Here is a 27,315-nt window from a genome sequence, read left to right as displayed (position 1 = left end):
AGAGGTAAGTTACAGTATACAAGTTTGTTTTCCTCCGAGGGCCACAAGGTGTAGAGGGGGCAGATGATGCTGTACAGTGCACTCACTACACTTTGGAATCATAGGCAAGATGCTGAAAATTGTATTTAAAATGCATGCTTTCTGATAGCTGGTTCACACGTCGTGCTAAGCCAAACAGTGGCTACATGTGAGTGTGCGGTCTTCCAGGGAGATGCTGCCTGCCTCACTCATTGCATTGCTGCTGTGCCGTTCTGAGACCAAGAACAAACCTTGGTTTAACTCCAGATGTAACCATGAACTGTAAGCAAGGTTTGTTCTTGATTACCTTTTGTCCACAACAAACCACAAGCCCAGGTTTGGATAGCATGCTAAGACAAACCATAGCTTGGCTGAACATGGCACAAAACAGCTGGTGAGGAGTGAAGTGGTCACAATCATCTCCCTAAGCTATGGTTTGGCTTAGCATGACGTGTGAAGCAGGCCACTGTTAAAACTTGCATAGTTCTTTTCAGTGGCTGAAAGATTCTTGTCCAGCACTTTTCTGCCAATTGTTTTTGGTTAAAAAAAATTGAACCTATTAAAAAAAACCCACTTCCAACTTGTTAAGGTTGGCTTTGCTTCTAAACTTAAGTTGAATACAGTCATACCTTGGATCCCGAAGGCCTTGCGAGTCGGAACATTGTGGCTTCCGAATGCCGCAAACCTGGAAGTGAGTGTTCTGGTTTGCAAACTTTCTTTGGAACCTAAACGTTCCACTGGCTGCAGGAGCTGCAGCCAATCGGAAGCCACGCCTTGGTTTCCGAACGTTTTGGAAGTCGAATGGACTTCCGAAATGGATTCCGCTTGACTTCCAAGGTACCACTGTAAATCTGACCTTCTAACAGAACAGGAGGAAATATTATTCAGAAATTTGTAACTAATACTAAATAGCCAATAGTATAGGAAAGAAATACTGGAGGAAATTATTATCACATTGATTGCAAGTTTGTGAAGATAAACAAATAACTGGTTTGTATTTTTTATGAAGATAATTTTATTCCTGTAATATCAGTGCACCTAACCTGTGGTCTAGAATGGATCAGTTTCCTTGAGATTTTGCTCAGTGTCAACTGAATGTCTTGGGCAACTTTAACAAGGAGAAGACGACATTATGGATTCATATTTGGCATTTAGAATGTCAGATGTAATTTTGACTGCAGCAGGTGAAAATCAGGGCTATATAATTAAAAACTACTGCTGATTTGCATGAGGCAGATAATTTAACCACACTCTTGAAAACAAACCGGTATGAGAAAGTCATGAGTGGAAAAGAGTTAAAACACAAATACCCATTTTTAAACCACCAAAATTAGTCTGATATAGCTGGCAATGGGGGGGGGGGGCTGTTCACACTTGTTAGTGTTTCTTGCCTCTATTTCTCTTCCCCTGTCTAGGTTGTGAGAGAGAGCAGGTCTCAAGCTTTTGCAATTCAAACTGCAAGTAAACCCTTGTGCCAAACAAGTTACATTCAAGCAAAACAAGAACAATCTTTATTTTCTTTAGAACAAAATATACAGCAGAAGCATTAATAGTCTTTTGAACATAGTAACCTATTTTTTACACATTGATGAGAGATGAAATACCTAATATTTACCAACCCTCCTCTTCCAACAGGCTGGTAGCAGTAAAAACCATATGGAAATAAACTTAGGTTTCATTTCACTTAAACCATGATTAGATAACCGATTTCAGGTTTATGTCTCAAAACCAGCCTTGAATGATTGATATTAATTTGTTAAGTGGTATAGAAACTGGAATAGAGGTATTTCTAGTCTATTTCATACTGTAATATGATACACATTTCCAAATACTTGTAACATTTAAAAAAATATAAAAATCAGTTTCTCTACTGTGCATGATGCAAATATATACGTTTGTAATAGGGAGCACCAGCACATAAAACAGCCTTACAAAATACCAAGTTAGCGGCCTGATTCTAAACACTTGTGTGGGACAAAATGTTCAAACACCAGCATAATACTCTTTCAGTAGCCATAAAGCACTGTACTATGCAGTATGTTGGCACCAGTCAAGGTGTTGCATGCTGAACATTTACTTGCTTGTGGAGCAAGTATTAAGCTCATACTGTTAGATAGAACTTGGGGTGGGGGTGTTCCTTTGGGCTGGGCAATGCTTTTACATTTGGAAGGGTATTTTTTATATTTTACTTTAACATCCTCTTGCCATTTTCTATAGAACAGCACATGTATTATTTGAATTTGAAGCACTTCATGTTCTTAATTTGGCTTTAGATCACATCAACATCGTGTGCCCTATTACGGGTAGAATTTGCATGCGGTACTAACCAGCCCTTAAAGAATGTAACTGAAAATAGGGGTAGCCACTGAGTGTGCCCTAGATGATACTGAGCTCATAACCATTCCTACTAGCCATGCTGGCTGATACTAATGTGAATCCAACAACATCTGGAGGGTACCACATTGACTACCTCTGCAATACAGGAACAGCAAGGCTTAAGTCACTAGAATTGTCACTACAATACTAGAGTAAATGACAGTGCTTGCATTTTAGCTGGTGCTTTCTTGATGTGAAGTGCTTCAAGCAAGAGTGCTTCAATGTGCTACATGTGAAGTTTCAATAATACAAGCAGCACTGCTTTTTACGTTTTCCAGAATAAATTAAACCTCAAACCTCAGAACTGAAATGAGTGGCTAGAAAACAAATGCTATTCATATTAAATTTGAATTATTTCCCCTTACAGACCTCCATCTAATCTAGTCTTTCAATACCCTTTTGCAAAGATATGTACGTGACCCCACACATTTGTAATACACTATGTGCTTATGCCGGTTTTTTCAGTGTATATTACGACTACCTGCTGAATCCAGATTATGTGATTGTAACTACTGCAGTACACACAGTAATCATTTTCAATAGGTTTTACAGTTTATTCCTGCATTTGACTTGTACAATTAACTACTGCCAAATTTTTCCCTGTAGCAAAATTATAAATATAAATTGGTCACTCCAAGATGATGGCTACTATAAACACTTATACAGCGTATTGCCATGTACTACGAGCAATTGCCAAAGAAAAGAAGACATTTTAAAAGAATCACCAGCTTTTCATACCATCTTGTCCCTAAGGATTTTGCTGATCCCTCATTATGGTGCCTGTGGATTAATTGGCAAAAGGTGTTAGTCAGATGCCTCCTAATTTGTGCTCCCTTTAGGGAAGGATGAAAACCAACAACTGTATGTAACAATTCCAACCAAGGAACTCCCAAGAAAAAAAGTCCGTTTACAAGCTGTATCAGCTTGCCTGCAGTGTAATGACACTCATGGTGTGCCTAGTTCTGTAGTTTCAATAAAAGGGTAAAATCTCCAAGCCACAGCATCCTTGTAAAATGTTTTCTTTAGGAGCACAGTCAACTTCTGTGGTTAGAAAACTATAACTCTAATTTATGGGCTCATTCATTTGAGAAAAGTAGTGTGGAAGAAAACATACAAGGGTTTTTTATGCTGGCTATATTATTTCAGATATCTGAGTAAGCTTGAAAGCATAAGATGTGTCTTGCAAACAGTATTATATACATGGATTATAGCAGGGCACCTGCCACTTCATAACAACCTCCCTTGTACAGCACCTATGAAAAATACACAGGTGTGTGAAAACTGCACCTGTGTACTGGTTGCAGTCCACAATTGGTCATTAATTTTCATAATGCGTATGTGGAACAGGTGTGAAAACAGCTGCACACAGTGGTATACATGCTTCTCTCTTGGGAAGTTAATCTACAGGAAAGTTGGGTGAAATAACCCAAACTGCTTATATATGAAAATATATGAAAAATGGCAACCATAGCCGTCTCTGAAAACTGGGTTTTTTGAGATGTGGCCAGAATACAGGAATTCTGGTTGGGGTATGCTGTGACAACTTTGGTGCAGAATGTTACATCATTAATAAATATTCCGCTCCCTAAAAGGATATGAAGTAAAGCAGCCTAGCTACAATACACCTGAATTAACACTTTATACTCCACATTCATTTCAATCATTGCAGTTTGGAGAAGAAAACCAAGAAGGAAAGGGGAGGAGACTTGAACTGTAAGCAAAAATATGATCTAAGGGAAGCCCTGGAATTCTGTATTTTGGTAAATCATTCATATTGTAATGTCCTACACTAAGATGAATTACTTTACTTAAAGTCCAAGGCAATCTCACGGCTGCCTATATTGCAATCCATAAAACTATCGCTGGCAGAAAGCCAAGTAATATCTCGTTACAGTCATATTTCAAATGTCTGCTAACCTACACATTAAATTAGAAAACCCTAAAAGCAGCTAGGAAAGGGGAAAAGCACTTCCGACTCTTGCATTTGGAGTCTTAACTGTGCCAGAGAGGTAGGTATTTGGTTATAGGTATTCACTAGTGAAAGTTTTTGAACAGCCACTGCTGGATGCACCACAAGCAAATGGGAACGTGAAAGATGAAAGCTCAATTCACATACACAACTTGAAAACAAGGAAATTGCAGTTACTGAGCAAGAGTTGTTTTTCTGCTAAGAGGTATCTTGGGTGTTAATTCCAAAGAGGTAACAAAAATATGGTAAGCCTGTGTATTTTAGTCAGTATTAGAACTATCTTACTTCCATTTTATCCATGACCTTTAAAAACAAACTTTTTTAAACCTAAGTGCTAGCAGCTAGATTTCTGAAAGTTGAAATGAGCTGGTGCAAAACTGCCAACAGCTGTTCAGATCAGCTGTCATTTAGGCGTTCTAAGTGTTAAACTGGGTGTGAACGTCTCATTTAATCTGTATTTGTTTCACTTCGTTCCACCCACAGGTGCAAAAGGTTGCAACATGAGGCTGCAATCCTTTGCACAAGTTGGTTCCACTGAAATGAAAAGATCTTCTGCATTTGGTATGGGAGGGCAGAAGTGAGCGGTCAGTTTTCTGTTCCAAACCTAGTCAGCCCCACTCTTTCTTTTTTCCAAGAAAAAGTCTAGACAGCTGGAGTTAATACAACAAAATTTACATAAATCATTATCAACATCCAAAGAACAGCACACATTGAAAAATAAAGCCCGTCTTACAACAAGACCTGTATGCTACTGTTGTTACAAAGGCTCAGATTTTTTAAAAGAGGCATTAATGCAAACTGCAATGACATCCTGCGATGCAGCTTTAAAGGCCATTCCTTCATCCTCATGCTGCTTGAATTCATGGGTGTGTTTTTTAAAGCAAAACCACAGGTCTCTTAAAATGAATGTAAGGGCTTGGTCCGCTGCAGAACAGTTATTCCCCAAGGCTTTGTGTTGACTGGGTGAAAGTAGAAAGCCATGAGGACATGGCTGATTTTGCACTCGTGAGAGCTCCTCCAACTGACTGACCTGGATTTTATAGGAAAAAGAGGGGAAGGTTAGGCAAAGGTAAGGCTAAGATGAGAGCAATTAATAGCACCATGCTTACTTAGAAGTAATTCCCATTAAGTTTAATAGGACTTGAAAAGTATATATGGGATTGTAGTGCAAGGGCACTTACATCTATGTGTAAAAAGTAGATTTCTCAAACAGCCTCTTGTTTTGGCATTCTCTACAATGTTTTTTACAAGGGACGCGGGTGCCGCTGTGGGTTGAACCACAGAGCCTAGGACTTGCCGATCAGAAGGTCGGCGCTTCGAATCCCCGCGACAGGGTGAGCTCCCGTTGCTTGGTCCCTGCTCCAGCCAACCTAGCAGTTCGAAAGCACATCAAAGTGCAAGTAGATAAATAGGTACTGCTCCGGCGGGAAGGTAAATGGAATTTCCGTGTGCTGCTCTGGTTCGCCAGAAGCGGCTTAGTAGCAAGATGAGCGCCGCAACCCCAGAGTCGGTGACGACTGGACCTAATGGTCAGGGGTCCCTTTACCTTTACCTTACAATGTTTTTAAAGCTGGTTCAGACTGGCGAAGCTTGGGATGAACACTGCATAGGTCTGTGTAAGTATGCAACACTCATAGCTATCTCTGGAATTGGTGGTTTGGGGAAAGTGGGCTGAGGAGTATGGAAGGCTGGGGGTGGCTCTTCTCATTGCAGTAGCAAACTTGACGGCTGAGATGATAGGCATGTGGAATCTTACAGCTTTCAAATTCCAAAAATGAGGGGTACTAAAAAGATGTAACATGACTTGGGAATCCCAAATATAAGTTAATATAATTTCGTTCTGCTTGGTAAGTTAGATGTGTGTAAAATTGTATAGAAATCATTGAAAATGATTGCCAAGTACTTGAATTAAATTATATACAGTGGTACCTCGGGTTACATACGCTTCAGGTTACAGACTCTGCTAACCCAGAAATAGTGCTTCAGGCAAAGAACTTTGCTTCAGGATGAGGACAGAAATTGTGCTCTGGCGGCACGGCGGCAGCAGGAGGCCCCATTAGCTAAAGAGGTGCTTCAGGTTAAGAACAGTTTCAGGTTAAGTATGGACCTCCGGAACGAATTAAGTACTTAACCCGAGGTACCACTGTATTACTTCTTATTATTTAGCATTACCTGACATTTTCAGAAGGTAAAATTAAAATCCTTTGGTTTATGTGGTTTTTACCAAGCTAGATGTTGTCCAAACACAAATTCCTCACACCCAAAAACATATTTTTAAGACCCCTCACTGAAGAAATATGCGATAAAGTTTCACCTCCCCAAATGACACGTCCTACAAGTGTTGTGCATGAAGTTTCCCGTTTCACTTCTCCATACATAGAAGTACTTCATTTATGGAAGGTAGCAACATTTGCGTGCTGTTGGTAGAGATATATACCACCAACAAGATTCTTGAAACAGGCTGTGGAAGTTAAGGTTTCTGTTTGTAGCATACAAGTGTCACAGCACATACTGATTTCCAGTTACGAAGCATCTTACCTACAGCTCTTCCTGTCTGTACAACATTCCGGCTGGTTGTAACCATGGCATTTCCAATCTTCTTGCCCCGTTCACTATTCTGTACAGAACTAAACGAGAGGAAAATGTCATAGCATCATACAACTGACTTTCACTGTTTCCAAGCATGTAAACTGATCATGAAACTAAACAAAGGAGTTGGCAATAAAGAAAGAAAAAACACCGAATAGGCAGATACTTTTATTAGGCCAAGGTACTAGATTTAAATGGCAGGTATTAAGCCCTGTGGTCACTAACTCTCAGACAATAATAAAGGTTCTTTATAATATTGTAAGCATAGATATAGATCTAGTTTGCACATACTGTTAAACCATAGTTATAAAACTCAACTCAGCTACCAACAAAGGGCACTTTAAAAATGGAAAGAATTAGAAACCATAGAAATATAGAAAGCAATGATACAACTACTATATTTAAAGCAAAAGTTTTATGAATTTGGAGGGAAGACACCTAAACTCCTAGCAAACCGGGGGGGGGGGGAGAGAGAAATAAAACAACTTTAACTGGTACAAAGACCAAAATGGGGGAAAGTATTTTCTAGTAAAATTTTATGAAGATTTAAGGAGTTTTTCCTCATCTCTGTACTCTTCCACGTCCCCTTCACTCAGAAGAGATACAAGAATTTCTGGACACAATAACAACACCAACTTTGAGGGACGCAGAGGCAAAACTTATGGAAGAGCTGATTATAGAAGAAGAGTTGTTTTTTTTTACAGGTAGGCAAACCCCAGGGCCCAGATAGGTTCTCCACAGTATTTTATAAAGCATTTAAATCTGATGGTTACACATATGACCAAACTATATATTGACGTTCTAAATGAGACCTATCACCACCAATCTGGAAACAAAGAATTCTTTCTACACCAGAATGGCCAACACAATGTAATATATATATATATATATATATATATATATATATATATATATATATATATGAGAAAATGCATTCATCTGGATCTGGTTGGTTTGTCCTGGGCCATAAGATTACAGACCCAATTAAAATAAATGTAATTTATTATGGTCAACAAACTATTCCATCAAGTGCTGCTTTGTGCAGAACACAAAATCTGTACTGTGTTTGCACAAGTGTGGCACAGGCAGGCAGGAGGGATGAGTGAAATGGGGACTTTTGAGCAATGTGCAGCAGCACGCTGCTTGTTCACGTTATTTTAAAACCATGGTTTAGTGTTATGTGTAAACTGGGCCACAGAGTCAATCTGACCATTACTGTGAACATTTCAACAGTCGTCGCCTGCCAGAATACCAAACCCCAGTTTAACATGAAACTATGCTCACCAATTTATAAAAATCCCAGCCTTCAAAAGCATATTCAGTTATAGTACTTACTGTGACAATCTTAATTTCACATCTGAAACCGAGTATTGGCCTTGGAATGGGTGACTGAAAAGTGTTTTGTAAGGAGGTGGAAGAAAAGAGAAGAGAAAAACAGAACACAAATTTAAAATGTTGTGTGTGTTGTAACAATAAAAACAGAAACCATAAGCCATTCCTTTCTAACTAGACTGAAAACATTAACATTTCTTGACTCCTGGTCTGGTCAGTTTGCATTGGGGGAGATCTCAGAGGCCCCAATGGCTGTACAGTGGACAAAACATTTGGCACTGATCCATCTCTGAATTTCTTCCCTGGGTTACAATCTGCTGCTCCTCTGAAATGCCTTCCATTTTAAAGTGGCTGTTCAGTTACACCACAGTCACTTCCAATGTCCTCCAGTCTTCTCTTCTACTTCTGACTCTATGGGACAGTGGCCACAATCAGGAGCCAAGGGCCTCTGTACCTCCAAACAACTGTTTAAGTAAGTACTTGTCGGTGTGACAGTGCAGCGATAGGGAAGAAATTAAATTCTTGGCTAAAAGCCTCTGAAGTTCAGTTGGAATTACATTCAGATAAAATGGTCAAAGCAACATCAAGAGCACAGATACAGTGGTGCCTCACAAGACGAACGCCTCGCAAAACGAAAAACTCGCAAGACGAAAGAGTTTTCCGTTTTGGAGGTGCTTCGCAAAACGAATTTCCCTATGGGCTTGCTTCGCAAGAAGAAAGCCCATAGGGAAATCTCCGCCAGCCTTCAGAAGAGGTCCTGGACCTCTTCTGAAGGCCGGCAGGGGGCAAAAGTCTTTGCTCCCCCCGCCTGCCTTCCCAGGACAGCGGAGACTTCTCCGCTGTCCCGGGGCGATCTGAAAATGCTGGCGGGCGGCAGCGAAAGCTTCGCTGCCGCCCGCCAGCATTTTAAAAGCCCCCGGGACAGCGGAGACTTCTCTGCTGTCCCGGGGCAATCTGAAAATGCTGGTGGGCGGCAGCGAAAGCTTTGCTGCCGCCCGCCAGCTTTTTAAAATCTCCCCGGGACAGCGGAGAAGTCTCTGCTGTCCTGGGGGCTTTTAAAATGCTGGCAGTCAGGAGGAAAGCCCTCCTGTCCCCGGAGCTTGCGGGGTGGGAGGTGGGGAGAAGGGCTTTTCTTCCCACCGCCAGCCTTCAGAACAGCCTTCTGAAGGCTGGCGGTGGGAAGAAAAGCCCTTGTCCCCCCCCCCCAGCCTTCAGAAGAGGTTGGGGGACAGACTGTCCCCGGACCTGGTCTGAAGGCGGTTTCCATAGGAACGCATTGATTGATTTTCAATGCATTCCTATGGGAAACGGTGCTTCGCAAGACGAAAAACTCGCAAGAAGAAAAAACTTGCGGAACGAATTAATTTCGTCTTGCGAGGCACCACTGTACATCCTGCTGTTAGGGGCTTGGAAGCACTAATTGCTTGAATTGTGTTGTGTTCTGATCTTCAGAAACAGGACATATTTTGGCCCCCTTACACCAGGCAAGGAGGCAGAGAGTACCATATTTTTGTTTACCTAAAGAACAGCGTTCAAGGCAAGCTAAATGCAGAACATGCAACATCTGAAGCACAAGCAAGGAGAAAGATATGTGGGGAAAGTGTGTTCCAGAACTAGAAGTTTGTAATTTCGAAGCCTGGTACTACTAGCAAACGGAGAATTCTTGCTTGTGCTTCCTGGAAATTAAATGGCAGACCTAGGAAGTCACAGGTGCTCAAGGCGACAGCACTCCTCTCTCTACTTCTTCCATGCAAACATTACAGCTAAAATTTCTTACCTGGGATTTACCTCTGCGAGAGCTGGGTGTTTATTGCTGTTCCACACTCTGTAATTGTGTGTATTCTTCCAAGCTGCTACAAAGGTTGTTCCAAAGTCTGATAGTATTTTTTCACTGTCTGATGAATAAAATAGATAAGAGAAACCTAAGCAGTTTCAGTACTTTGCACGCTATGCGTGTGCATGCAAAGAAGCGAGCACATTTTAATTTTTTAAAAGGCAGTGTGCACCTTCTGCACAGTAATAATGTCAATGCAATATAGCAACAAATAGAAAGTGGATGGTGCTGGCTAACAGACTGGATTTCCACATGTTTGAAAGCACAAAAATCTAATTTTCCCCCTTGATGTGTTGTGTATCACTGTAAATACAGGTGTGGAAGGGCTGGTGTCATCCCTGATTACGTCTATGACAGTGATGGCCAAACTTGGCCCTCCAGCTGTTTTGGGACTACAATTCCCATCATCCCTGACCACTGGTCCTGCTGGCTAGGGATGATGGGAGTTGTAGTCCCAAAACAGCAGGAGGGCCAAGTTTGGCCATCCCTGGTCTATGACATACCAAGTCACTGAAAGACAGCTCCTCCACAGCTGTTTTTCAATGGCATGGTGTCAGCAGAGAGAAGAAAGACTCCACCCTCATATATAAACATGCACCTGGGCTAGCATTCAAGAATAGGAGTGTGGACTTGGGACCAACTGGCAAACAGGCAAATCTATCCTTCCACTCAGTGCGCAGTGGCAGCTGCAACTGCCAGGAAGCAAATAAACAACTGGGAGTAAAAGGTTTAATTAGTGAAATTGATGGGAAGTTAAAACTAAGCAGATTATGCAATTAAGAAATAAAAAACAGCTTGAAAAGAGACAGAATTTTAAGAAGGAACTAATCTGGATTATAACTGGATTTGGAGAAGTAGGACCATTTCTTCCCTTGCATCTGATATAAAACACTCCAAATCATCACACAGTCCTTTAGACAGAGCCAAGTGTTTTGATTGTAAAACCTGGATCTGCATTATTGTGTGCTAGCATGTAGCATCAGATCAGATTAAGAGGCAGGTATAGGGCTGTGCTAAGTGCGGAGCCCCGGGGGTGCTGCAACTATGATGTAGAATGGAAGGAGAGAGGAGAGGGGGCAGCAAATTCTGGCATTGCACAGGGTGCTGCTAATATTTGAGACCCCAAGACCCGCCACTGAGATTAGGCGGCAGCAAGTCTCATGGACAAGACTCTCAGGCCTCAGACAACCTCTGCATGGGCCTGTGAAAAGCAATCCCTCTTTTTAATACAGCACCAGAGCTTCCATACGGTTACTAACCAGGTCAGACCCAGATCCCTATATTTCTTTGTCCTTTCCTTTTACTCTTCCTAGTTACAGCTGCTAAGTATATTCTTAGAGGATTTTTAAAAAAATAAAAAAATGGAAGCAATGACACCAGGGTTTACCTGGCTGCAGAGTAGCAGCGAGCAGCGCATGGAGATATGAGCCAAACTGGGCTCGGATCCACTCATCTCCTCCTTCCCAGCCAGTGCCGTCTAGGAAGACATCGTCCCGGTTCTCAGTTACGTGCTTTACCAAGAAGTCTGCAAACCTCAAGTCAGCTGTTGTGGGATTCAGAACCTTCCTGAGCTCTGGATCATGGACTTGAACCAGAGCTTCCTCAATCTGTTGAGAAAAACCCAACATGAAAAAGCAGTGCAGAGGACAAACTAAACAACCTGAGCTGAACTCTTAAGAGGAGCTACTCTCTTCTGTTGAACTACAAGCCACAACTGATGTGCAGTGCTGCAGCGTTTGGAGATGAAACTCAGTCTGACTGCAGAGTTGCAGGTGGCAACAGAGGAGTTTGGATTTGATATCCCACTTTATCACTACCCTAAGGAGTCTCAAAGCGGCTCACATTCTCCTTTCCCTTCCTCCCCCACAACAAACACTCTGTGAGGTGAGTGAGGCTGAGAGACTTCAAAGAAGTGTGACTAGCCCAGGGTCACCCAGCAGCTGCATGTGGAGGAGCGGGGAATTGAACCCGGTTCACCAGATTACGAGTCCACTACTCTTATAACTAACTCAGTCACCGATCAACCATCTTTAGTCCCTACAACAAGCAATTAGCTTTTTCCTTGTGATAAACTGAGGTATAGAACAGACCACAGAGTGAATTCGGGGTACGGGTCCTGTTCTGGGGAGGCAGGGATGAACAGTCTCTCTCTGGGTCTATTTCAACTCTACAACTGGATTGCTGGAGATAGAAGGGAAGTTCTCCAAGCAATGTTGCCACTCCACGGGGCAGGTCACTATGTGTTTACAAGGAAAATCTGAGGAAGGTTGTTTCAAGCAACTACCACGTGGGAGCTGCAGTCTGTAGACTGGACATCAAGCCAGTCTTTTCTGGAACAGTTCTGTATGAGTGGAAAGAACCATTACTTTTACTCTGAGTATTTGAAGAGAGCCAGTGTGGTGTAGTGGTTAAGAGCGGTAGTCTCGTAATCTGGGGAACGCGTCTCTGCTCCTCCACATGCAGCTGCTGGGTGACCTTGGGCTAGTCACACTTCTCTGAAGTCTCTCAGCCCCACTCACCTCACAGAGTGTCTGTTGTGGGGGAGGAAGGGAAAGGAGAATGTTAGCCGCTTTGAGGCTCCTTAAAGGGAGTGAAAGGCGGGATATCAAATCCAAACTCTTCTTCTTCTTCTTCTTCTTCTTCTTCTTCTTCTTCTTCTTCTTCTTCTTCTTCTTCTTCTCTGCCCAAATGGAAATTATGTTTAAGATCTGCTTCCCTCCTACCATAAAGAGACGAAATAGGACTTGGGATAGGAAGAATCTTCCTGTTGGGTAGAATATACTCAGTAGTTAAGCAATTGTATTTGTTAGGAAGTATGATCCTTTGCTGGTTGTATCCTTATTTTTATGGCACATTTTACCAAAAAACCCTCTTTTTTTATTAAAAAAGCTGCCATTCAGTTACCTGCCTATGATATAAAAGAAAATGATTCATACCTCTACAATAGCATCACTTAGATGCTTTTGCTGACGGAAAAGGATGTTGGTGGCTCCTGCAACAAACCCACGAATGGTTATATCAGACAGGAGATGGTGTTGTTGCAGCGCCATGTACGGCAAGCAAAGGTATCCCTGAAACAGAGAAAAGGGAGGAAGGAGATTAATGTGAGAAAGAAGAAGGTTGAAGAGCAGGAGCTGATACTTTAAAATGCTGTGATGTTCTAATGAACAAGGAAAAAATAATGAAGATTGTAATTGCAATTTGAACTGTTACTTCCTCGTCAGTTAACAATTACACCTCGGTGGAATATTGCTCTGTTGAGTTAAACTATTACTGTCAATAAATTAGCAGGAAATCTAGGCAGGATACAGATTCAGCAAACTATATGAACACACCCTGTGCTCAGACACTGCTTTCTCCCAGACATACATGGGAGCAAATATGAATTAAATCTAAAGCAGACAAACTGTGGCTTGAAGCCTTTGCTGTGGGTTAAATTGGAAGTGAATATGAAAGGAGAAGTGTGGGAGGGAGGGAGGGAACATAGAAATGCAAGGCTTTTTTGTAGTAACGCCAAACCAGTGGCTTGTGGTTCCTTGCTTTAAATGCGTCCAGTTGATGGTGCCTGCATTTTATAGTTGTCAGATAAAGGGCAATGAGAACGGATTGATCTGACTGCAAGCCCAATTAGTGTGACCTTCGGAGTCTCAGCAAGGAACATAAGGACAGAATGTACTATGCTGGGAAGTTGCATATGAGTAGGGCATACTGCAAAAAGTTGACCGTTTCATTATTAAATTTTATAGGAAACTCACCACTAGAACACTCTTGCTTTGTGACTACTCACTTTTAGAAATACACCCCCCCAAGTAATATTGCAGTCACACTGTGAGTTTAACATGGAAAATTTATGGTGGAGGAAGGAGAACTGTTTTTAAATGAGTAACCATGGAAGAATTACAGGAAGTCAAGCTTATGATACAACAGTATCCTTTAAAAACTGATCAAGTAAACTCATTCTAAAAGAGGTTGATATCAGGTTTCCAGCTAGAGTTTCACAAAATTAAGATTACAGAGCACATGGCTATAGTTTACGTGTGTCTGCCATCAATTACGCCAGTCTTTTCCAGGAAAGTTTACTATTTTTAAGAAGTCTTTGAACAAAACACTTTTATGTAGATTATACCCCAATTTTAACTGATGCTATTGAAAGCATAATTTTAACTTATAAATAGAATCAGTAACTCTAGCCCACTTCCAGCTGTTATAAAAATTGTGTTGTTGACTTGAAAGACTAAAGACACATAGGAAACAAACATGAACTAGGGCACTGCCTCATACAATCTGGGCATGAGAGACAAGAATTCCCATACTATAACATCTGTAATGTTGTTTAGCCCTTCAGACCGCTTCGCATGGTGCCCTTCCAATGTTTCGGTCCAAAGCTCCCATATCACCCTTGACCACTGGCCTTGCTGGCAGGGGCTTAGGAGAGTTGGAGTTCATCTGGAGGACCCACCTTGGCTACCTCTGGCCTAAGGTATCAACATGCTCCTGACATTATCTTACTTACAGGAGCCACCAGCACTGAAGTTCATGATAGATTTATTTATACAGTACAGTGGTACCTCTGGTTATGTACTTAATTCGTTCTGGAGGTCCGTTCTTAACCTGAAACTGTTCTTAACCTGAGATACCACTTTAGCTAATGGGGCCTCCCGCTGCCGCCGCGCGATTTCTGTTCTCATCCTGAAGCAAAGTTCTTAACCCGAGGTATTATTTCTGGGTTAGCAGAGTCTGTAACCTGAAGTGTCTGTAACCCGAGGTACCACTGTATCTGTCAGCCAGAGTAGTCAACGGGACCCAGATTTTCTGGAGGTCTCTTTTAGACCAGCATTTCCCAATCTGTGGGTTGTGACCTGCAAGTGGGTCATGGGCTTTAGGATTCTCGCTTGGATGTCTCAAGTTACAGATATAAAATCGGCAAACATGCAGTTAAAATGCATGAAGCCGATGACTGCTGAAGATCTGAGGTCCACAATTCATGTGACAATAAAACCACTGTTTTACACTACTGGATAGATAATCCCTTAGTAGTGAGAATTTAATGAGTGTTTCATACATGGCAAGTGCTGGAAACGCAGAGCTAGGCTAGGTCCCAGACTCACAAAGTCAGTGCTGCTCTTTTGAGACTCTTTCTATGGAACAGGGCAATATTCAACCAAGTCTTGCTCAGAGTACACACATTAACATTACTGAAACTAAGCCATGTGCATTAACTTTGGTGGGCCTAATCTGAGCTGAATAGGAAGCTGCCTTATACCAAGTCTGACCAACAGCCCATCTACCTCATTATGGTCCCTAAACTGACCAGCAATGGCTCTTCTGGGTTTCAGACAGGGGAAATTCCTAGTCTTTCCTGGAGATGTTGGGGACTGAACCTGGGACCTTCTGCATGCAAAGCAGTTCTCCACCAATGACCTATGACCCTGGCCAGATCAAAGAAAGTGTTTGCTACTTCCATCCTAGCAGGGCCCTGGCATGAGTGAGTACACCCCAGTTCCTGGTGATGGCACAAAGACTCTGGGGTGTTCTGTCTGTTTTGGCTTTTTGTCCCACTCCCTTTGAGTATTAAGATATCCTTGCAGTTTCCCAAAAGGTTAACGCCACTGACCCTGTCAGCACAGCTGCCCGGCTTGTATTACCAGGACAGGAATTGCTTATTTGTTTTCAAAAATTTTCGCAGTCCACCTTTATGAGTAGCACTTGGTCCAGGACAGCTTACCCAATGAGAGGATAAAAATACAACTTTGAAACAAGATAAAAAGCAACATGGAAACTTTCCAGAAGCCAGAACACGCCAGGTTACCTTAGTGAAAACAGCTAGCGGCATGCCATACTGGTCCTCTTCCAAACCTGATATAAGGCCAGGAACAAAGACGGCGTGCCCTGTGTTAGGTTGAGGCTGCACAGTAATGGGGATGCTTTCAGAGACTGCAGGTTCCTTTGGAAGGATTTCAGTCTGTGCTGCTACTGCAGCGATTTCACCTTCTCCTTCTTTCAAACTGGGGTCCTCCAGGATATTAGGATCCAGGGTTTCCCAGTCACTTTCAGATGATTCTGGAGAAGTGCGTGAGGGAGGTTTCAAATGCTGCCCATTGTCCCTGGAGACGTGTGCTCCGTTGAGATTGTCCTCGGTCTGAAATAAAGGTGCATCTACTTTCTCAGTGTCCCGTTCTTGGTTTCCGGACAACGTTGGGCCTTCTGCATCTGTTTCCACGTTTTCGTTTGAAAGCGCCACAGTGGACAAGGAAACATAATAATCTGTAGGAAGTGGGACTTCCTGCAGGCCGACATCCTCTGAAACACTCTTCCTCGGCCGGTACTGTGAACAGTCAGTGAGACCATGCTCTATCATACCTGGAAATTATAAAAATCTCTTGGAGTTTATCATAATACAAAACACATTGCATACTTTGAAAGCTACCTTACAGGTCTGTATCTGAAGGCTCCCTTTTTCCTGAGCAAAGATGCTTTAGTTGGGATTGCTGTATGGCAGGGGGTTGGACTAGATGATTCTACGATTCTAAGAATGATCTTAGATTTCCATGCACAGCATATTTATAGCTTGAGGCACAGTTCCTTATACTTGCTAGAATATACCATACTAGTGATCTTTCATAAGACAAGCTGTATCCGAATGTCATTCTAATCTATGGTTCAGCAATACCTGAATGAACATAGCCTTCTTCCGGCCTTGACATTTCCCTTCCTCTCCTCTTACTGTATGACTGGGAGGAGTAGTTCTGGTTAACTGTGATTTTTCACGTGGTCTGGGCCAGCAAACTGTGGTTAACATTAATGATGGTTTGTTTCAAACAATCCAACTTCGAACAGTGATTTCTAAAAATGGCTTGTTGAAACCAACCATAGCTAATCACAGTTCTAGGTTCAGGTGACATGGGAAACTGTGTAACATGCTTTCTATTGTAAATACTTTACTCTCACTTACCAGGAAAGAGTGATAAGACTGTCATTAGGGCTCCCACCAGTCTATTCACTGGAGAGATATAAAACAGAACCTGAAAGGGAGGGGTGGGTGGGAATGACAAACGTTAATTTCTAGAGAAAGAGAAGAACGAAAAACAAACAATTCCAGTTCATAACACCCAGAATGACAAGAGCACATGACTTTCTGAGGCATAAAAAGGTAAAAGGTAAAGGACCCCTGACAGTTAAGTCGAGTCGCAGGTGACTCTGGGGTTGTGGCACTTATCTCGCTTTACAGGCCGAGTGAGCCGACATTTGTCCGCAGACAGTTTTTCCGGGTCATGTGGCCAGCATGACTAAGCCGCTTCTGGCGCAACGGAACACCGAAACCAGAGCAGCGCACAGAAACGCCGTTTCAGTACCTATTTATCTATATGCACTTTTTGGTGTGCTTTAGAACTGCTAGGTTGGCAGAAGCTGGGACCAAGCAATGGGAGCTCACCCCGTTGCAGGGATTCGAACTGCCAACCTTCTGATCGGCAAGCCCAAGAGGCTCAGTGGTTTAGATGTTTAAAGAACAGCATGCAGCACTGGAAATAGGAATCACAAGTAGCAATTTTTTAAAGGATTAGGCACAATTTTTCCTATATTGCAGTTTAGCTAAATTATTCAAGGATGCCCCAACACCGTCTATATCCAGAGCCTAGGAGCCAACAGAGTACTGTGTGCTGTTAATAGTTCTTGAATGCATCTGGAGCCAGGTCTCAAGGTATATAGTCTGAGTCAGCATGGACCTGCTCTTAGATAAGACCTATTCTTCAAAGAGGTTGACCTGCTCTTTTGTTTCATGACCCTACCCCCTCCTCTTCTGCAACATTTGTAATCTCCTCAAGTAATTCCAGCTATACAGCTGGAAGAGCCCTCAGTACCTCCGCTGAAGACTGAACCTAGAAGCAGAGGATATGCTACTCTGCGTTTGGTCTGCTTCCTCATAGGTTCCAGGAAACATCCCACAGATTCCAGTGCATTAAAACAGGAAGGGCAAGTATGACTCGACGCTCTGGAGCACTCTTGCTTTTATGCTTTGTGACATGTAAAAAGTTCAGATTAATAATCTTCTTCCCATGCTGCTGTAGCTATAATAGTATACAGCATTTAATCCAGAGGTTAGCAAACTTTTTCAGCAGGGAGCCGGTCCACTGTCCCTCAGACCTTGGGGGGGGGGCGCGGGGGCGGTGGACTATATTTTGAAAAATAAAATAAAATGAACGAATTCCTATGCCCCACAAATAACTCAGAGATGCATTTTAAATAAAAGCACACATTCTATTCATGTAAAAACAGGCTGATTCCCAGACCGTTCGCAGGCCAGATTTAGAAGGCGATTGGGCTGGATCTGGCCCCTGGGCCTTAGTTTGCCTACCCATGCATTAATCCCTTCCATCCTTCATTTTTAAACATATGTGGCTACTGGATGAATATAAACCAACGGTACCCACAGGCGCACCATAACCTCCTATGGTTCCCGCAAATGATCTCAGTACAGTGGATGCTCAGGTTGCGAACGTGATCCGGGCGGGAAGCACGTTCACAACCTGCAGCTTTCGCAACCCGCAGCGCTGTGTCTGTGCACATGCAGGTCGCGATTCGGCGCTTCTGTGCATGCACAAATGCTGAAACCCGGAGGTAACCCGTTTTGGTACTTCCGGGTTCGGCGCAGTGCGCAACCTGAAATCGCGCAACCCGAAGCGTCTGTAACCCGAGGTATGACTGTAAATATCCTCTCAAAAATCTACAATGCTTGAGAGACGATTTGCTCTTCCTGCACAGTTCCTATTTACATTGGCTTGGCTTCCACTACCCAAAACACACACTCTTATAAGCCTGCCCGTATTTTATTACATGTCAAAAATGTGACATGGTCTGAGCAAAGGAAAGGTGCAGAAAGCTTCTCTCTGGGAGTGAGCACAGTGTTGGCTGATGTAGGTGCCTTTCTCCCAGTGGGGCGGAAGGAGACATGCCTGTACCATTTTTTGGTACTTTCCTTTTCTGCTCTTTTACATTTGGCAGCCATTTTGTGTTATGCTGCCTTGCATACAGCTGTCTCTGTACATCTGCATATCTGTATCCGTATAGCCACACCACAACCTTAGCAAAGTTCGCTTACCTTTGCCATGGCAACTACTACTGAATTGAAACATTAAAAAGCAGGCAAACAGAACAGGCATGTCTCCATACTAGCTAACTGCATGCGTGGGATAGCTCATAACATCTATCCACAGAGGCTTTTAATCCATATTCCATTAAACTACGTCATTAAGCAAGTCCATTTCAGTTCTTTCTGCCAACTTGGGGAGAAGGAAAAGATCTTACCTTTTTCTCTAGAAGAATCAGTTTAAAAAGTATTAAGACCTTTAAAACAAAGAGACACAAATCTTAAACAACAGCAATAGGTATGCATATTCATATTTCATGATATCATTTCCATTTGACACTTCAGAAATGCACAATAAATATCTGAACAAATGATTTCATCTACTTTTATAACTTGGCTTTTCTTTTAAAATACTCAAAGCACCTGAAAGGATCAATCAACCAATTAAACAACTCATAGTAGTAATGAGACATTATACATTTCTAGGTTTTAGGCCCAGATACGGGGCAGAACAGCTTTGGTCATCCTGGTGGATGACTTACAATGAGAACCAGACAAGATCACAACACGATTCATTTCCTTAGAGCTCTCAGTGGCATTCAGTACCATTAACCACGGTATTTTCTGGGTCGTGCAGCTGGATTGGAAAGGGGAGAAATAGTACTACATCAGCCCCAGTCATTTCTGGAGGTTTGGTCCCAGAATATGATACTGGAGGATTTCTCTTGTAGGCTATACCTCTAGCTTCTGGAGGCCCTAAAGATTCTATTCTGTCCCCTATGCTGTTTATCTTCTAAGTCAAACCATTGGGAGAAATCACCCAGAAGCTTGAGCTCAAATTGCAGTTGATGCCAAGCTCCGCTTCTCTTTTCCACCTGTCAATCTCAGGGAGGCTGTGGAAATCCTAAATAGGTGTCTGGAGACAGTCCTGTGGTGGATAAGGGTGAATAAACAGAAACTCAGGCCAAATAATATACAGGTGCTATGCTTAGGGAAACAAGCTGATCCGGACACAGGGGTACAACTGCTGTTTGATGGGCCTTGACGTCCCTGAAAGACCAAGCTTGTGGTTTCTCTTGGGCTCAGCACTATTTTTGGAAGCACAAGTGCCTTTTTTCCAGGGGAAACCGGGATGCCACCTGTGACCCTATCTAGAAGGACTGGACCTTGTCTCAGTAATCCATGTGGTGGTCACATCCAAGGTAGATACACTGTACATGGGGCTGCCTTTGAAGATGATTTGGAAATTTCAGCTTTTAAGTTTGATTGCTAGTGGGTGCAAGATGATCACACCAATTCTGGGCCATGTTTATAGTGCTGGTTTTGATATTTAAAGTCTCAAATGGTTTGGGGCCATGTTACCTGAAGGCCGTCTACATCAGTACAAGATCTGCCTTGAAAGGAAGCTGCCTCACACAAGGTCAGATCTTTTGTCCATCTAGATCAGTGTTGTCAATAATAATAATAATAAATTTTTATTTATATCCCACCCTCCCCAGGCGAAGCTGGGCTCAGAGCGGCTAACAACAGTAAAACGATACAATATACTAAAATCATTTCATTATAAAATCAATTCAAATCAGATTAATGGCAACCATTGGGCTAGAGTTCTGTGAGGATTGTCAGAGGAGGGGGTCAGGCTGTGCCCTGGCCAAAGCTCTGTCTTGCAGGCCCTGCGGAAAGATGTCAAGTCCCGCAGGGCCCTAGTCTCTTGTGACAGACCGTTCCACCAGATCGGAGCCAGAACCGAAAAAGCCCTGGCTCTGGTTGAGGCCAGCCTAACCTCTCTGTGGCCTGGGACCTCCAAGATGTTTTTGTTTGAAGACCGTAAGGTCCTCTGTGGGACATACCGGGAGAGGCGGTCCCGTAGGTACGAGGGTCTTAGGCCGTATAGGGCTTTAAAGGTTAAAACCAGCACCTTAAACCTGATCCTGTACTCCACCGGGAGCCAGTGCAGCTGGTATAGCACCGGGTGAATGTGATCTCGCAGCGAGGACCCCGTAAGGAGTCTCGCCGCGGCATTCTGCACCTGCTGGAGTTTCTGGGTCAGTCTCAAGGGCAGCCCCACGTAGAGCAAGTTACAATAATCCAGTCTAAGGTGACCGTCGCGTGGATCACAGTGGCTAGGTCAGGGCGAGAGAGGTAAGGAGCCAACTGGTTAGCTTGACGGAGATGAAAAAATGCCGCCTTTGTTATAGCTGCAATCTGCGCCTCCATGGAAAGGGAGGTGTCGAAGATTACACCCAAACTCTTAATGGACAGTGCTGGCACTAATTGTGCCCCCTAATACTGACTGGCAGCAGCTTTCCATGTTTTTAGGGAGGGGATCTGGGACCTTCTGTATGCAAAGCAGTTCTTCTATCAATGAGCTACAACCCTTCACTATTAAGTATCACATCCAGCCCAAACGAACTAAGCCAACTATCAACCACAGAACAGTAACCTTTACAAACTGAGCGGTCTTAATACATTTGAGAATGAATCCCCTAATAAACCTTGCTAAAGCTGATACATCTTCACTGTTTGTCAAAAGCAGAGCAAAGGCAGAAGTAGATGTACCTCCTTCAGGATTCACATCAGGAAGAAACATACCTTGTGTCTAAACTGAAGGACAAGATCTCGTGGAGACAGGCCTAAAAGTAGGGACAGCAAAACAATTAGCACACCTCAGTAAGAACCACCAACCCTTCCTGATTATAAATGTGGAGAAACCTGCTGGCAGCAGGATTAAAAGATTTTGTACTATTTCCCCAGCACTTAGGGGCAAAGAATCTGTGGGAGCTTACATGGTTCATTGATCACAAATGCAAATTGGATTTTAACTACCAATAATAGTTGACTGCCTTCTCCCATTAAAGCCAGGAGGAAGGAACATTATCTGGCCCTTCTCCTATTAATAGGCATTTAATAATCCACTCATTACTTTTGAATAAACATGATTTTGAAAAAGCATCTGAGCAGCTCTCCTCACCCAGCAGCGAAAATGACAAGGATTCTATGTAAAAGGAGAAAAGTGACAGGTTTATCTAGCCCCGTGACTGATGGGAAAAGTATTCACAATAATTAGTGCATTATTTAGGCACACACAGACTTGGCATTAGACTTTAGTACCAATAAAGTACTTTAGGAAATGAAAATTGAACAGTTGTGTTATTTAGTAAATATTGCTTACCAAGATAAACTTGTGATCCTTCCAGGGGGCTTCCTCCCAGCGAACTATTCATATGCTCATAAAGTTCCTGCAAAGCCATAAATTTTGAAAGCATTAAAAACACTTTTTAAAGGCATCTCCTAGAAAATAAATGAAAAGGCTTCATACAGCATGGATCTGCCAAAATACTATGCTATGAAGAAGATTCTTGGCTTTTTTTCCAGTGAGTCACTAAATGCACAGACATCGATCCAATGGACTCCCAGAGGCTTCAGCTGGAATCCAAAAAGATCCTTTGGTAGAACCCAATGAGATCTTTGACCCTTTTTAATGTGCTATACCACCAATGGCATTTGAAAATCCTCTCATTTGCAATGGGGCATGGGGAAAAGCACTGGTTGAGAAAAACAACACATAGCTCCTCTGGGCTCATTCTAGGACAGCCTTTCTCAACTGTGGATCCCCAGATGTTCTTGAACTACACCCTGACCACTGGCCATGCTGGCTAAGAATGACAGGAGTTGGAGTCCAACGATATCTGGGGACCCAAGGTCAAGAAAGGCTGATCTTGGAATATAGGGCACTGCCTTAAACTGAGCAGACCCACTCGTTTACCTAGCTCAGTATTGGCTACACCAGGGATGGGCAGAAAGTAGACTGGGTCCTACCTAATAGATCCCTGGGTAATTTTCAGCAGATCAACAAGCATTTCTGACTCACAACTATTAAACAAAGGTAGCAACAAAAATGGCTCTTTGCTGAAATGAAGAAAGCTTGGAGTAACCAGGAATGGACTTTGGTGGGGAAGGACTGTGAGGTTCTGGGCCTCAAAAACAAACCAACCCCAGGGTCAGAATTCTTTGATTCTAAGTGTGTGCCTTTTTTGCAGCAGGTGGAGCTTAGGGTGAGAGTAAGAAAACCCCAAGGATACCACAAGGCTGACCACCCCTGGGTCTTAACCAGTGGTAGCTAACATAGTCCACTTGAGATACTGTTGGACTCCAACTTCCATCCAGCTGGTTTGGTCAAAGAGATGTCAAAGAGAAAAATAACTACCAAACTTTTAGAAGACATCTAAAGGCAGCCCTGTTTAGGGAAGCTTTTAATGTTTAATAGGTTATTGTATTTTAGTGTTTTGTTGGAAGCCGCCCAGAGTGGCTGGGGAAACCCAGCCAGATGGGTGGGGTATAAATAATAAATTATTATAATTATCATCATCATCATCATCATCAGTGTCCAGGGATTATGGGAATTGAGTTCATCAACATCTGGAAAGCACAACATTCACATCCCCTGGTATATTTTCTTTATTTCATAAAATGTATACAGTATAAAAGGTAAAGGTACCCCTGCCCGTACGGGCCAGTCGTGTCCGACTCTAGGGTTGTGCACCCATCTCACTTAAGAGGCCGGGGGCCAGCGCTGTCCGGAGACACTTCCGGGTCACGTGGCCAGCGTGACGAAGCTGCTCTGGCGAGCCAGCACCAGCGCAGCACATGGAAACGCCGTTTACCTTCCCGCTATAAAGCGGTACCTATTTATCTACTTGCACTTGGGGGTGCTTTTGAACTGCTAGGTGGGCAGGAGCTGGGACCGAAAGACGGGAGCTCACCCTGCCGCGGGGATTCGAACCGCCGACCATACGATCAGCAAGTCCTAGGCACTGAGGTTTTACCCACAGCGCCACCCGCGTCCCTTATGTATACAGTATACCACATGATTTAAACGTGTGTGCACCCACCCCTCAAAGTAGTTTACAAAAAGATAAAACAAGAAAATCAAGAAAAAGAAACCTTCTGAATGCAAATAATGTAAACTTAAGGGCCTTCTTTTCTATCCTGGCTGTGGACTCCAGTGAGTTCACCTATCTCTCAGTCTGCATGGGCTTCCCCATTTGCTTCAAGGGAAAGGAAAGCGATGCAGGTAGAAATGAAGGAAGGGTGACATTAAAGTTTAGGAATATAATGAAGGCCCTCTATGGTTCACAGATCAGTATCACACAAGAGTTTGCATTTCCATACAGAAAACTTACCTTAAGTATTGAAATTTGTGAGAAGTCTTTTTCTTCAAAATAGGCATGTGTAATTAGCTGCAGCTTAGCCTGGAGTAGCCCATACAGAGGCTTGAAAGGAAAACACATCATCATGTTACATCAAGAAAGGCAGGCACACAGTCAAGGACAAAAACAGCTACCCTTCAAAACAAATTACACATATTGATCTCAAATTGATGACAAATTACACATACATTAGGTAACAGTTTATTTGTAATGATTGACTATGTCAGTCATCCTGCTGTCAAAATGAGCAATAGTTTATTAATGTGATAGTGTTCCTATCTGATTAGAGTAGTGTGGTAAAATACAGGCAAAATTGGGCTGCCTTGCTCCATTTGAGAGCTGGTGTAGAGTTACAGTGTCAGACCAGGGAAGGTAAAGGGACCCCTGACCGTTAAGTCCAGTTGCGGACGGCTCTGGGGTTGTGGCGCCCATCTCATTTTATTGGCCAAGGGAGCCGGCGTTTGTCCACAGACAGTTTTTCCGGGTCGTGTGGCCAGCATGACTAAGCCGCTTCTGGTGAACCAGAGCAGTGCATGGAAACACCGTTTACCTTCCCGCTTGGAGCGGTACCTATTTATCTACTTGCACTTTGACGTGCTTTCAAACTGCTAGGTTGGCAGGAGCTAGGACCAAGCAACGGGAGCTCACCCCGTCGCAGGGATTCAAACCGCTGACCTTCTGATCAGCAAGCTCTGTGGTTTAGACCAAACTCAGGTTCAAATCCAATGTTCAAGTCAGCCATGCAGTTCACCGAGTGAGTCTGGGCCCGTCACTAACCCTCCGTCTAACCCTCTGTCTCATAGGGCTGTTGTGGTAAAACAGGGCAGGAAGAACCACACACACTACCTTGAGCACCTCTGAGTAAGGATTGGATAAAAATGTAATACATAAAGAAACATAAATAAGCTTTGCTTGTGCAAGTCAACTTCTCCATGAAGAATCTCTCTCTCTCTCTCTCTCTCTCTCTCTCTCTCTCTCTCTCTCTCTCCTTATGCAATTCAACTCCAGAATCTAACTCTGAGTATCATGTAAAGGTAAAGGTAAAGGGACCCCTGACCATCAGGTCCAGTCGTGACCGACTCTGGGGTTGCGGCGCTCATCTCGCTTTATTGGCCGAGGGAGCCGGCGTTTGTCCACAGACAGCTTCCGGGTCATGTGGCCAGCATGACTAAGCTGCTTCTGGCGAACCAGAGCAGCGCACGGAAACGCTGTTTACCTTCCCGCCGGAGTGGTACCTATTTATCTACTTGCACTTTGATGTGCTTTCGATCTGCTAGGTTGGCAGAAGCAGGGACCGAGCAACGGGAGCTCACCCTGTCGCGGGGATTCGAACCGCTGACCTTCTGATTGGCAAGTCCTAGGCTCTGTGGTTTAACCCACAGCGCCACCCAAAAAGTATTTCACATCAGGTAGTTGTTACATGAGTTGTGACTTGAAAAGGCATGCTGGGGGAGAGTTAATGTGGCCTAATAGCTAGATTTCTGGATCTTGGGTTGGGAGCTGGGCAAACCATGCTCCAGATTCAGTTCCTCAACTGTACAGTGATGGACCTCACAGATCTGAACGATGTTAAAGAGTGTGACCAGAAGTGTTGTGTGTCCTATTTCACTTTCGTACAAAGCTAAAGGGGGAAAATGCTCTGGGATGTATTAAATTAGAAATGCTGTCATTTTAAGAGCTTGCAAATGGCATTTTTTCTGTTTACTAGAATACAGTTTTGAAAGAATTCCTTTTGTCTTGGATTTCAACAGGAGTGTGCCTAACATGAAAGCAAGATCCCCAAACATGCTATTTTTAAGGCATGTAACTATCTCTTACCAGCTGACTTAGAACACAGACACTTTTCTGTACTGTTTCTCGGGTAATATCTGCTTGCCGTACTTTCAAGGCCTTTGAAAAAGAGTAAGAGAGAACAAGCTTTTACTGTATTTTTACACATCCGCCTTTAAGGAACAAATACTCATTTAGCCGCAGCATAAAAACAACTGAGCACTCTACAAAATAAAAAATAGGACAGGCTCTGCCTGTAGGCATGTTGTCTAATAAAGCACTAGGCACGTTATTGAGAAAGGAGAAGGAAGGTAAAAAGAAGGGAGAGAAGAAGGGGTCAATAAGGAAAAGCCAAGTGAAAAGATTTGCTTTGAATACAATAATAGAAGAGGAGATCCATCCCTTTCTATATATTGCCTACATTTTTGGCACCCCCAGTAATCATATCAACTTTAATGTATTTATGAAGCTTCCACAAGTTTACATGTGAAGACATGCGTTAGTTCTGAAAAATAAGGCACTTTTCCTGTGTAAGAGGAATGTTGAAGCAGATATTCTCCTTACAGGGCAAACAATCCTATGCATAGATCTACCCAGTCAAGGTCAGTGGAGCTTACTTTCAGGAAAGCATGCATGGGACTGTGAACCTAACACTCACACAGGCTCATCCTTGTAACGCTAAACCATGGTTTTGCATCATGTGTGAACTGAGTCACAAAGTCAGTTGCTTTCTTAGCCAAAATTACATACCACCACCATATAATTCACCCAAATTGCACAAAAAAAGCAAGGGAGTGTAGATGGACAGGTATGTAATGTAAGATCTGTTTTTTAAATGCAGAAATAGTAGTAAGTGAAGACAAGACCAGTAAAATTATAACAGTCACAGTGAAATAAAACAGTAGTTCCATTGCCATAAATCTTTTATTGTAATATCCTGTGATATCTAGTTAGTTAGAGTTATGAAATTGCTGCAGAGGTTTAACAGAGTATAAATGCTGCCGGAGTATGACAGGGCAACAATATTAGAATATAAATGAATAATTTAGGAACTCGTGATTTTAAAACTATCATTTCATAGAAAGGAAAAATGGTCTGCCTTTACCAAATATATCAAAACCTTCATAGTCAT

General features: G+C 42.9%; 1 protein-coding gene across 1 annotated transcript in view; it reads right to left on the bottom strand.

The window, feature by feature from the left end:
• Nucleotides 1-1,506: 1,506 nt before the first annotated feature.
• The window catches only part of AVL9 (AVL9 cell migration associated), a 37,985-nt gene continuing 12,176 nt past the window's right edge, over nucleotides 1,507-27,315 (bottom strand). Inside the window, exons 4-16 of the mRNA XM_053409621.1 lie at nucleotides 26,232-26,303; nucleotides 24,387-24,476; nucleotides 22,376-22,442; nucleotides 21,796-21,836; nucleotides 19,422-19,460; nucleotides 17,071-17,140; nucleotides 15,928-16,478; nucleotides 13,055-13,189; nucleotides 11,506-11,725; nucleotides 10,062-10,179; nucleotides 8,288-8,341; nucleotides 6,902-6,990; nucleotides 1,507-5,393 (exon numbers count right to left, since the gene is read on the bottom strand). Coding sequence (XP_053265596.1) covers nucleotides 5,299-5,393; nucleotides 6,902-6,990; nucleotides 8,288-8,341; nucleotides 10,062-10,179; nucleotides 11,506-11,725; nucleotides 13,055-13,189; nucleotides 15,928-16,478; nucleotides 17,071-17,140; nucleotides 19,422-19,460; nucleotides 21,796-21,836; nucleotides 22,376-22,442; nucleotides 24,387-24,476; nucleotides 26,232-26,303 — 1,641 coding nt within the window. The 3' untranslated portion in view covers nucleotides 1,507-5,298. The remainder of the gene's footprint in view (nucleotides 5,394-6,901; nucleotides 6,991-8,287; nucleotides 8,342-10,061; nucleotides 10,180-11,505; nucleotides 11,726-13,054; nucleotides 13,190-15,927; nucleotides 16,479-17,070; nucleotides 17,141-19,421; nucleotides 19,461-21,795; nucleotides 21,837-22,375; nucleotides 22,443-24,386; nucleotides 24,477-26,231; nucleotides 26,304-27,315) is intronic.

The sequence above is a fragment of the Podarcis raffonei genome, chromosome 12 (genome assembly GCF_027172205.1).
Source record: "Podarcis raffonei isolate rPodRaf1 chromosome 12, rPodRaf1.pri, whole genome shotgun sequence".
NCBI classification, from domain to species: domain Eukaryota; kingdom Metazoa; phylum Chordata; class Lepidosauria; order Squamata; family Lacertidae; genus Podarcis; species Podarcis raffonei.
The sequence above is the reverse complement of the archived record's forward strand: the minus strand, read 5'-3'. Positions and strand labels throughout refer to the sequence as shown.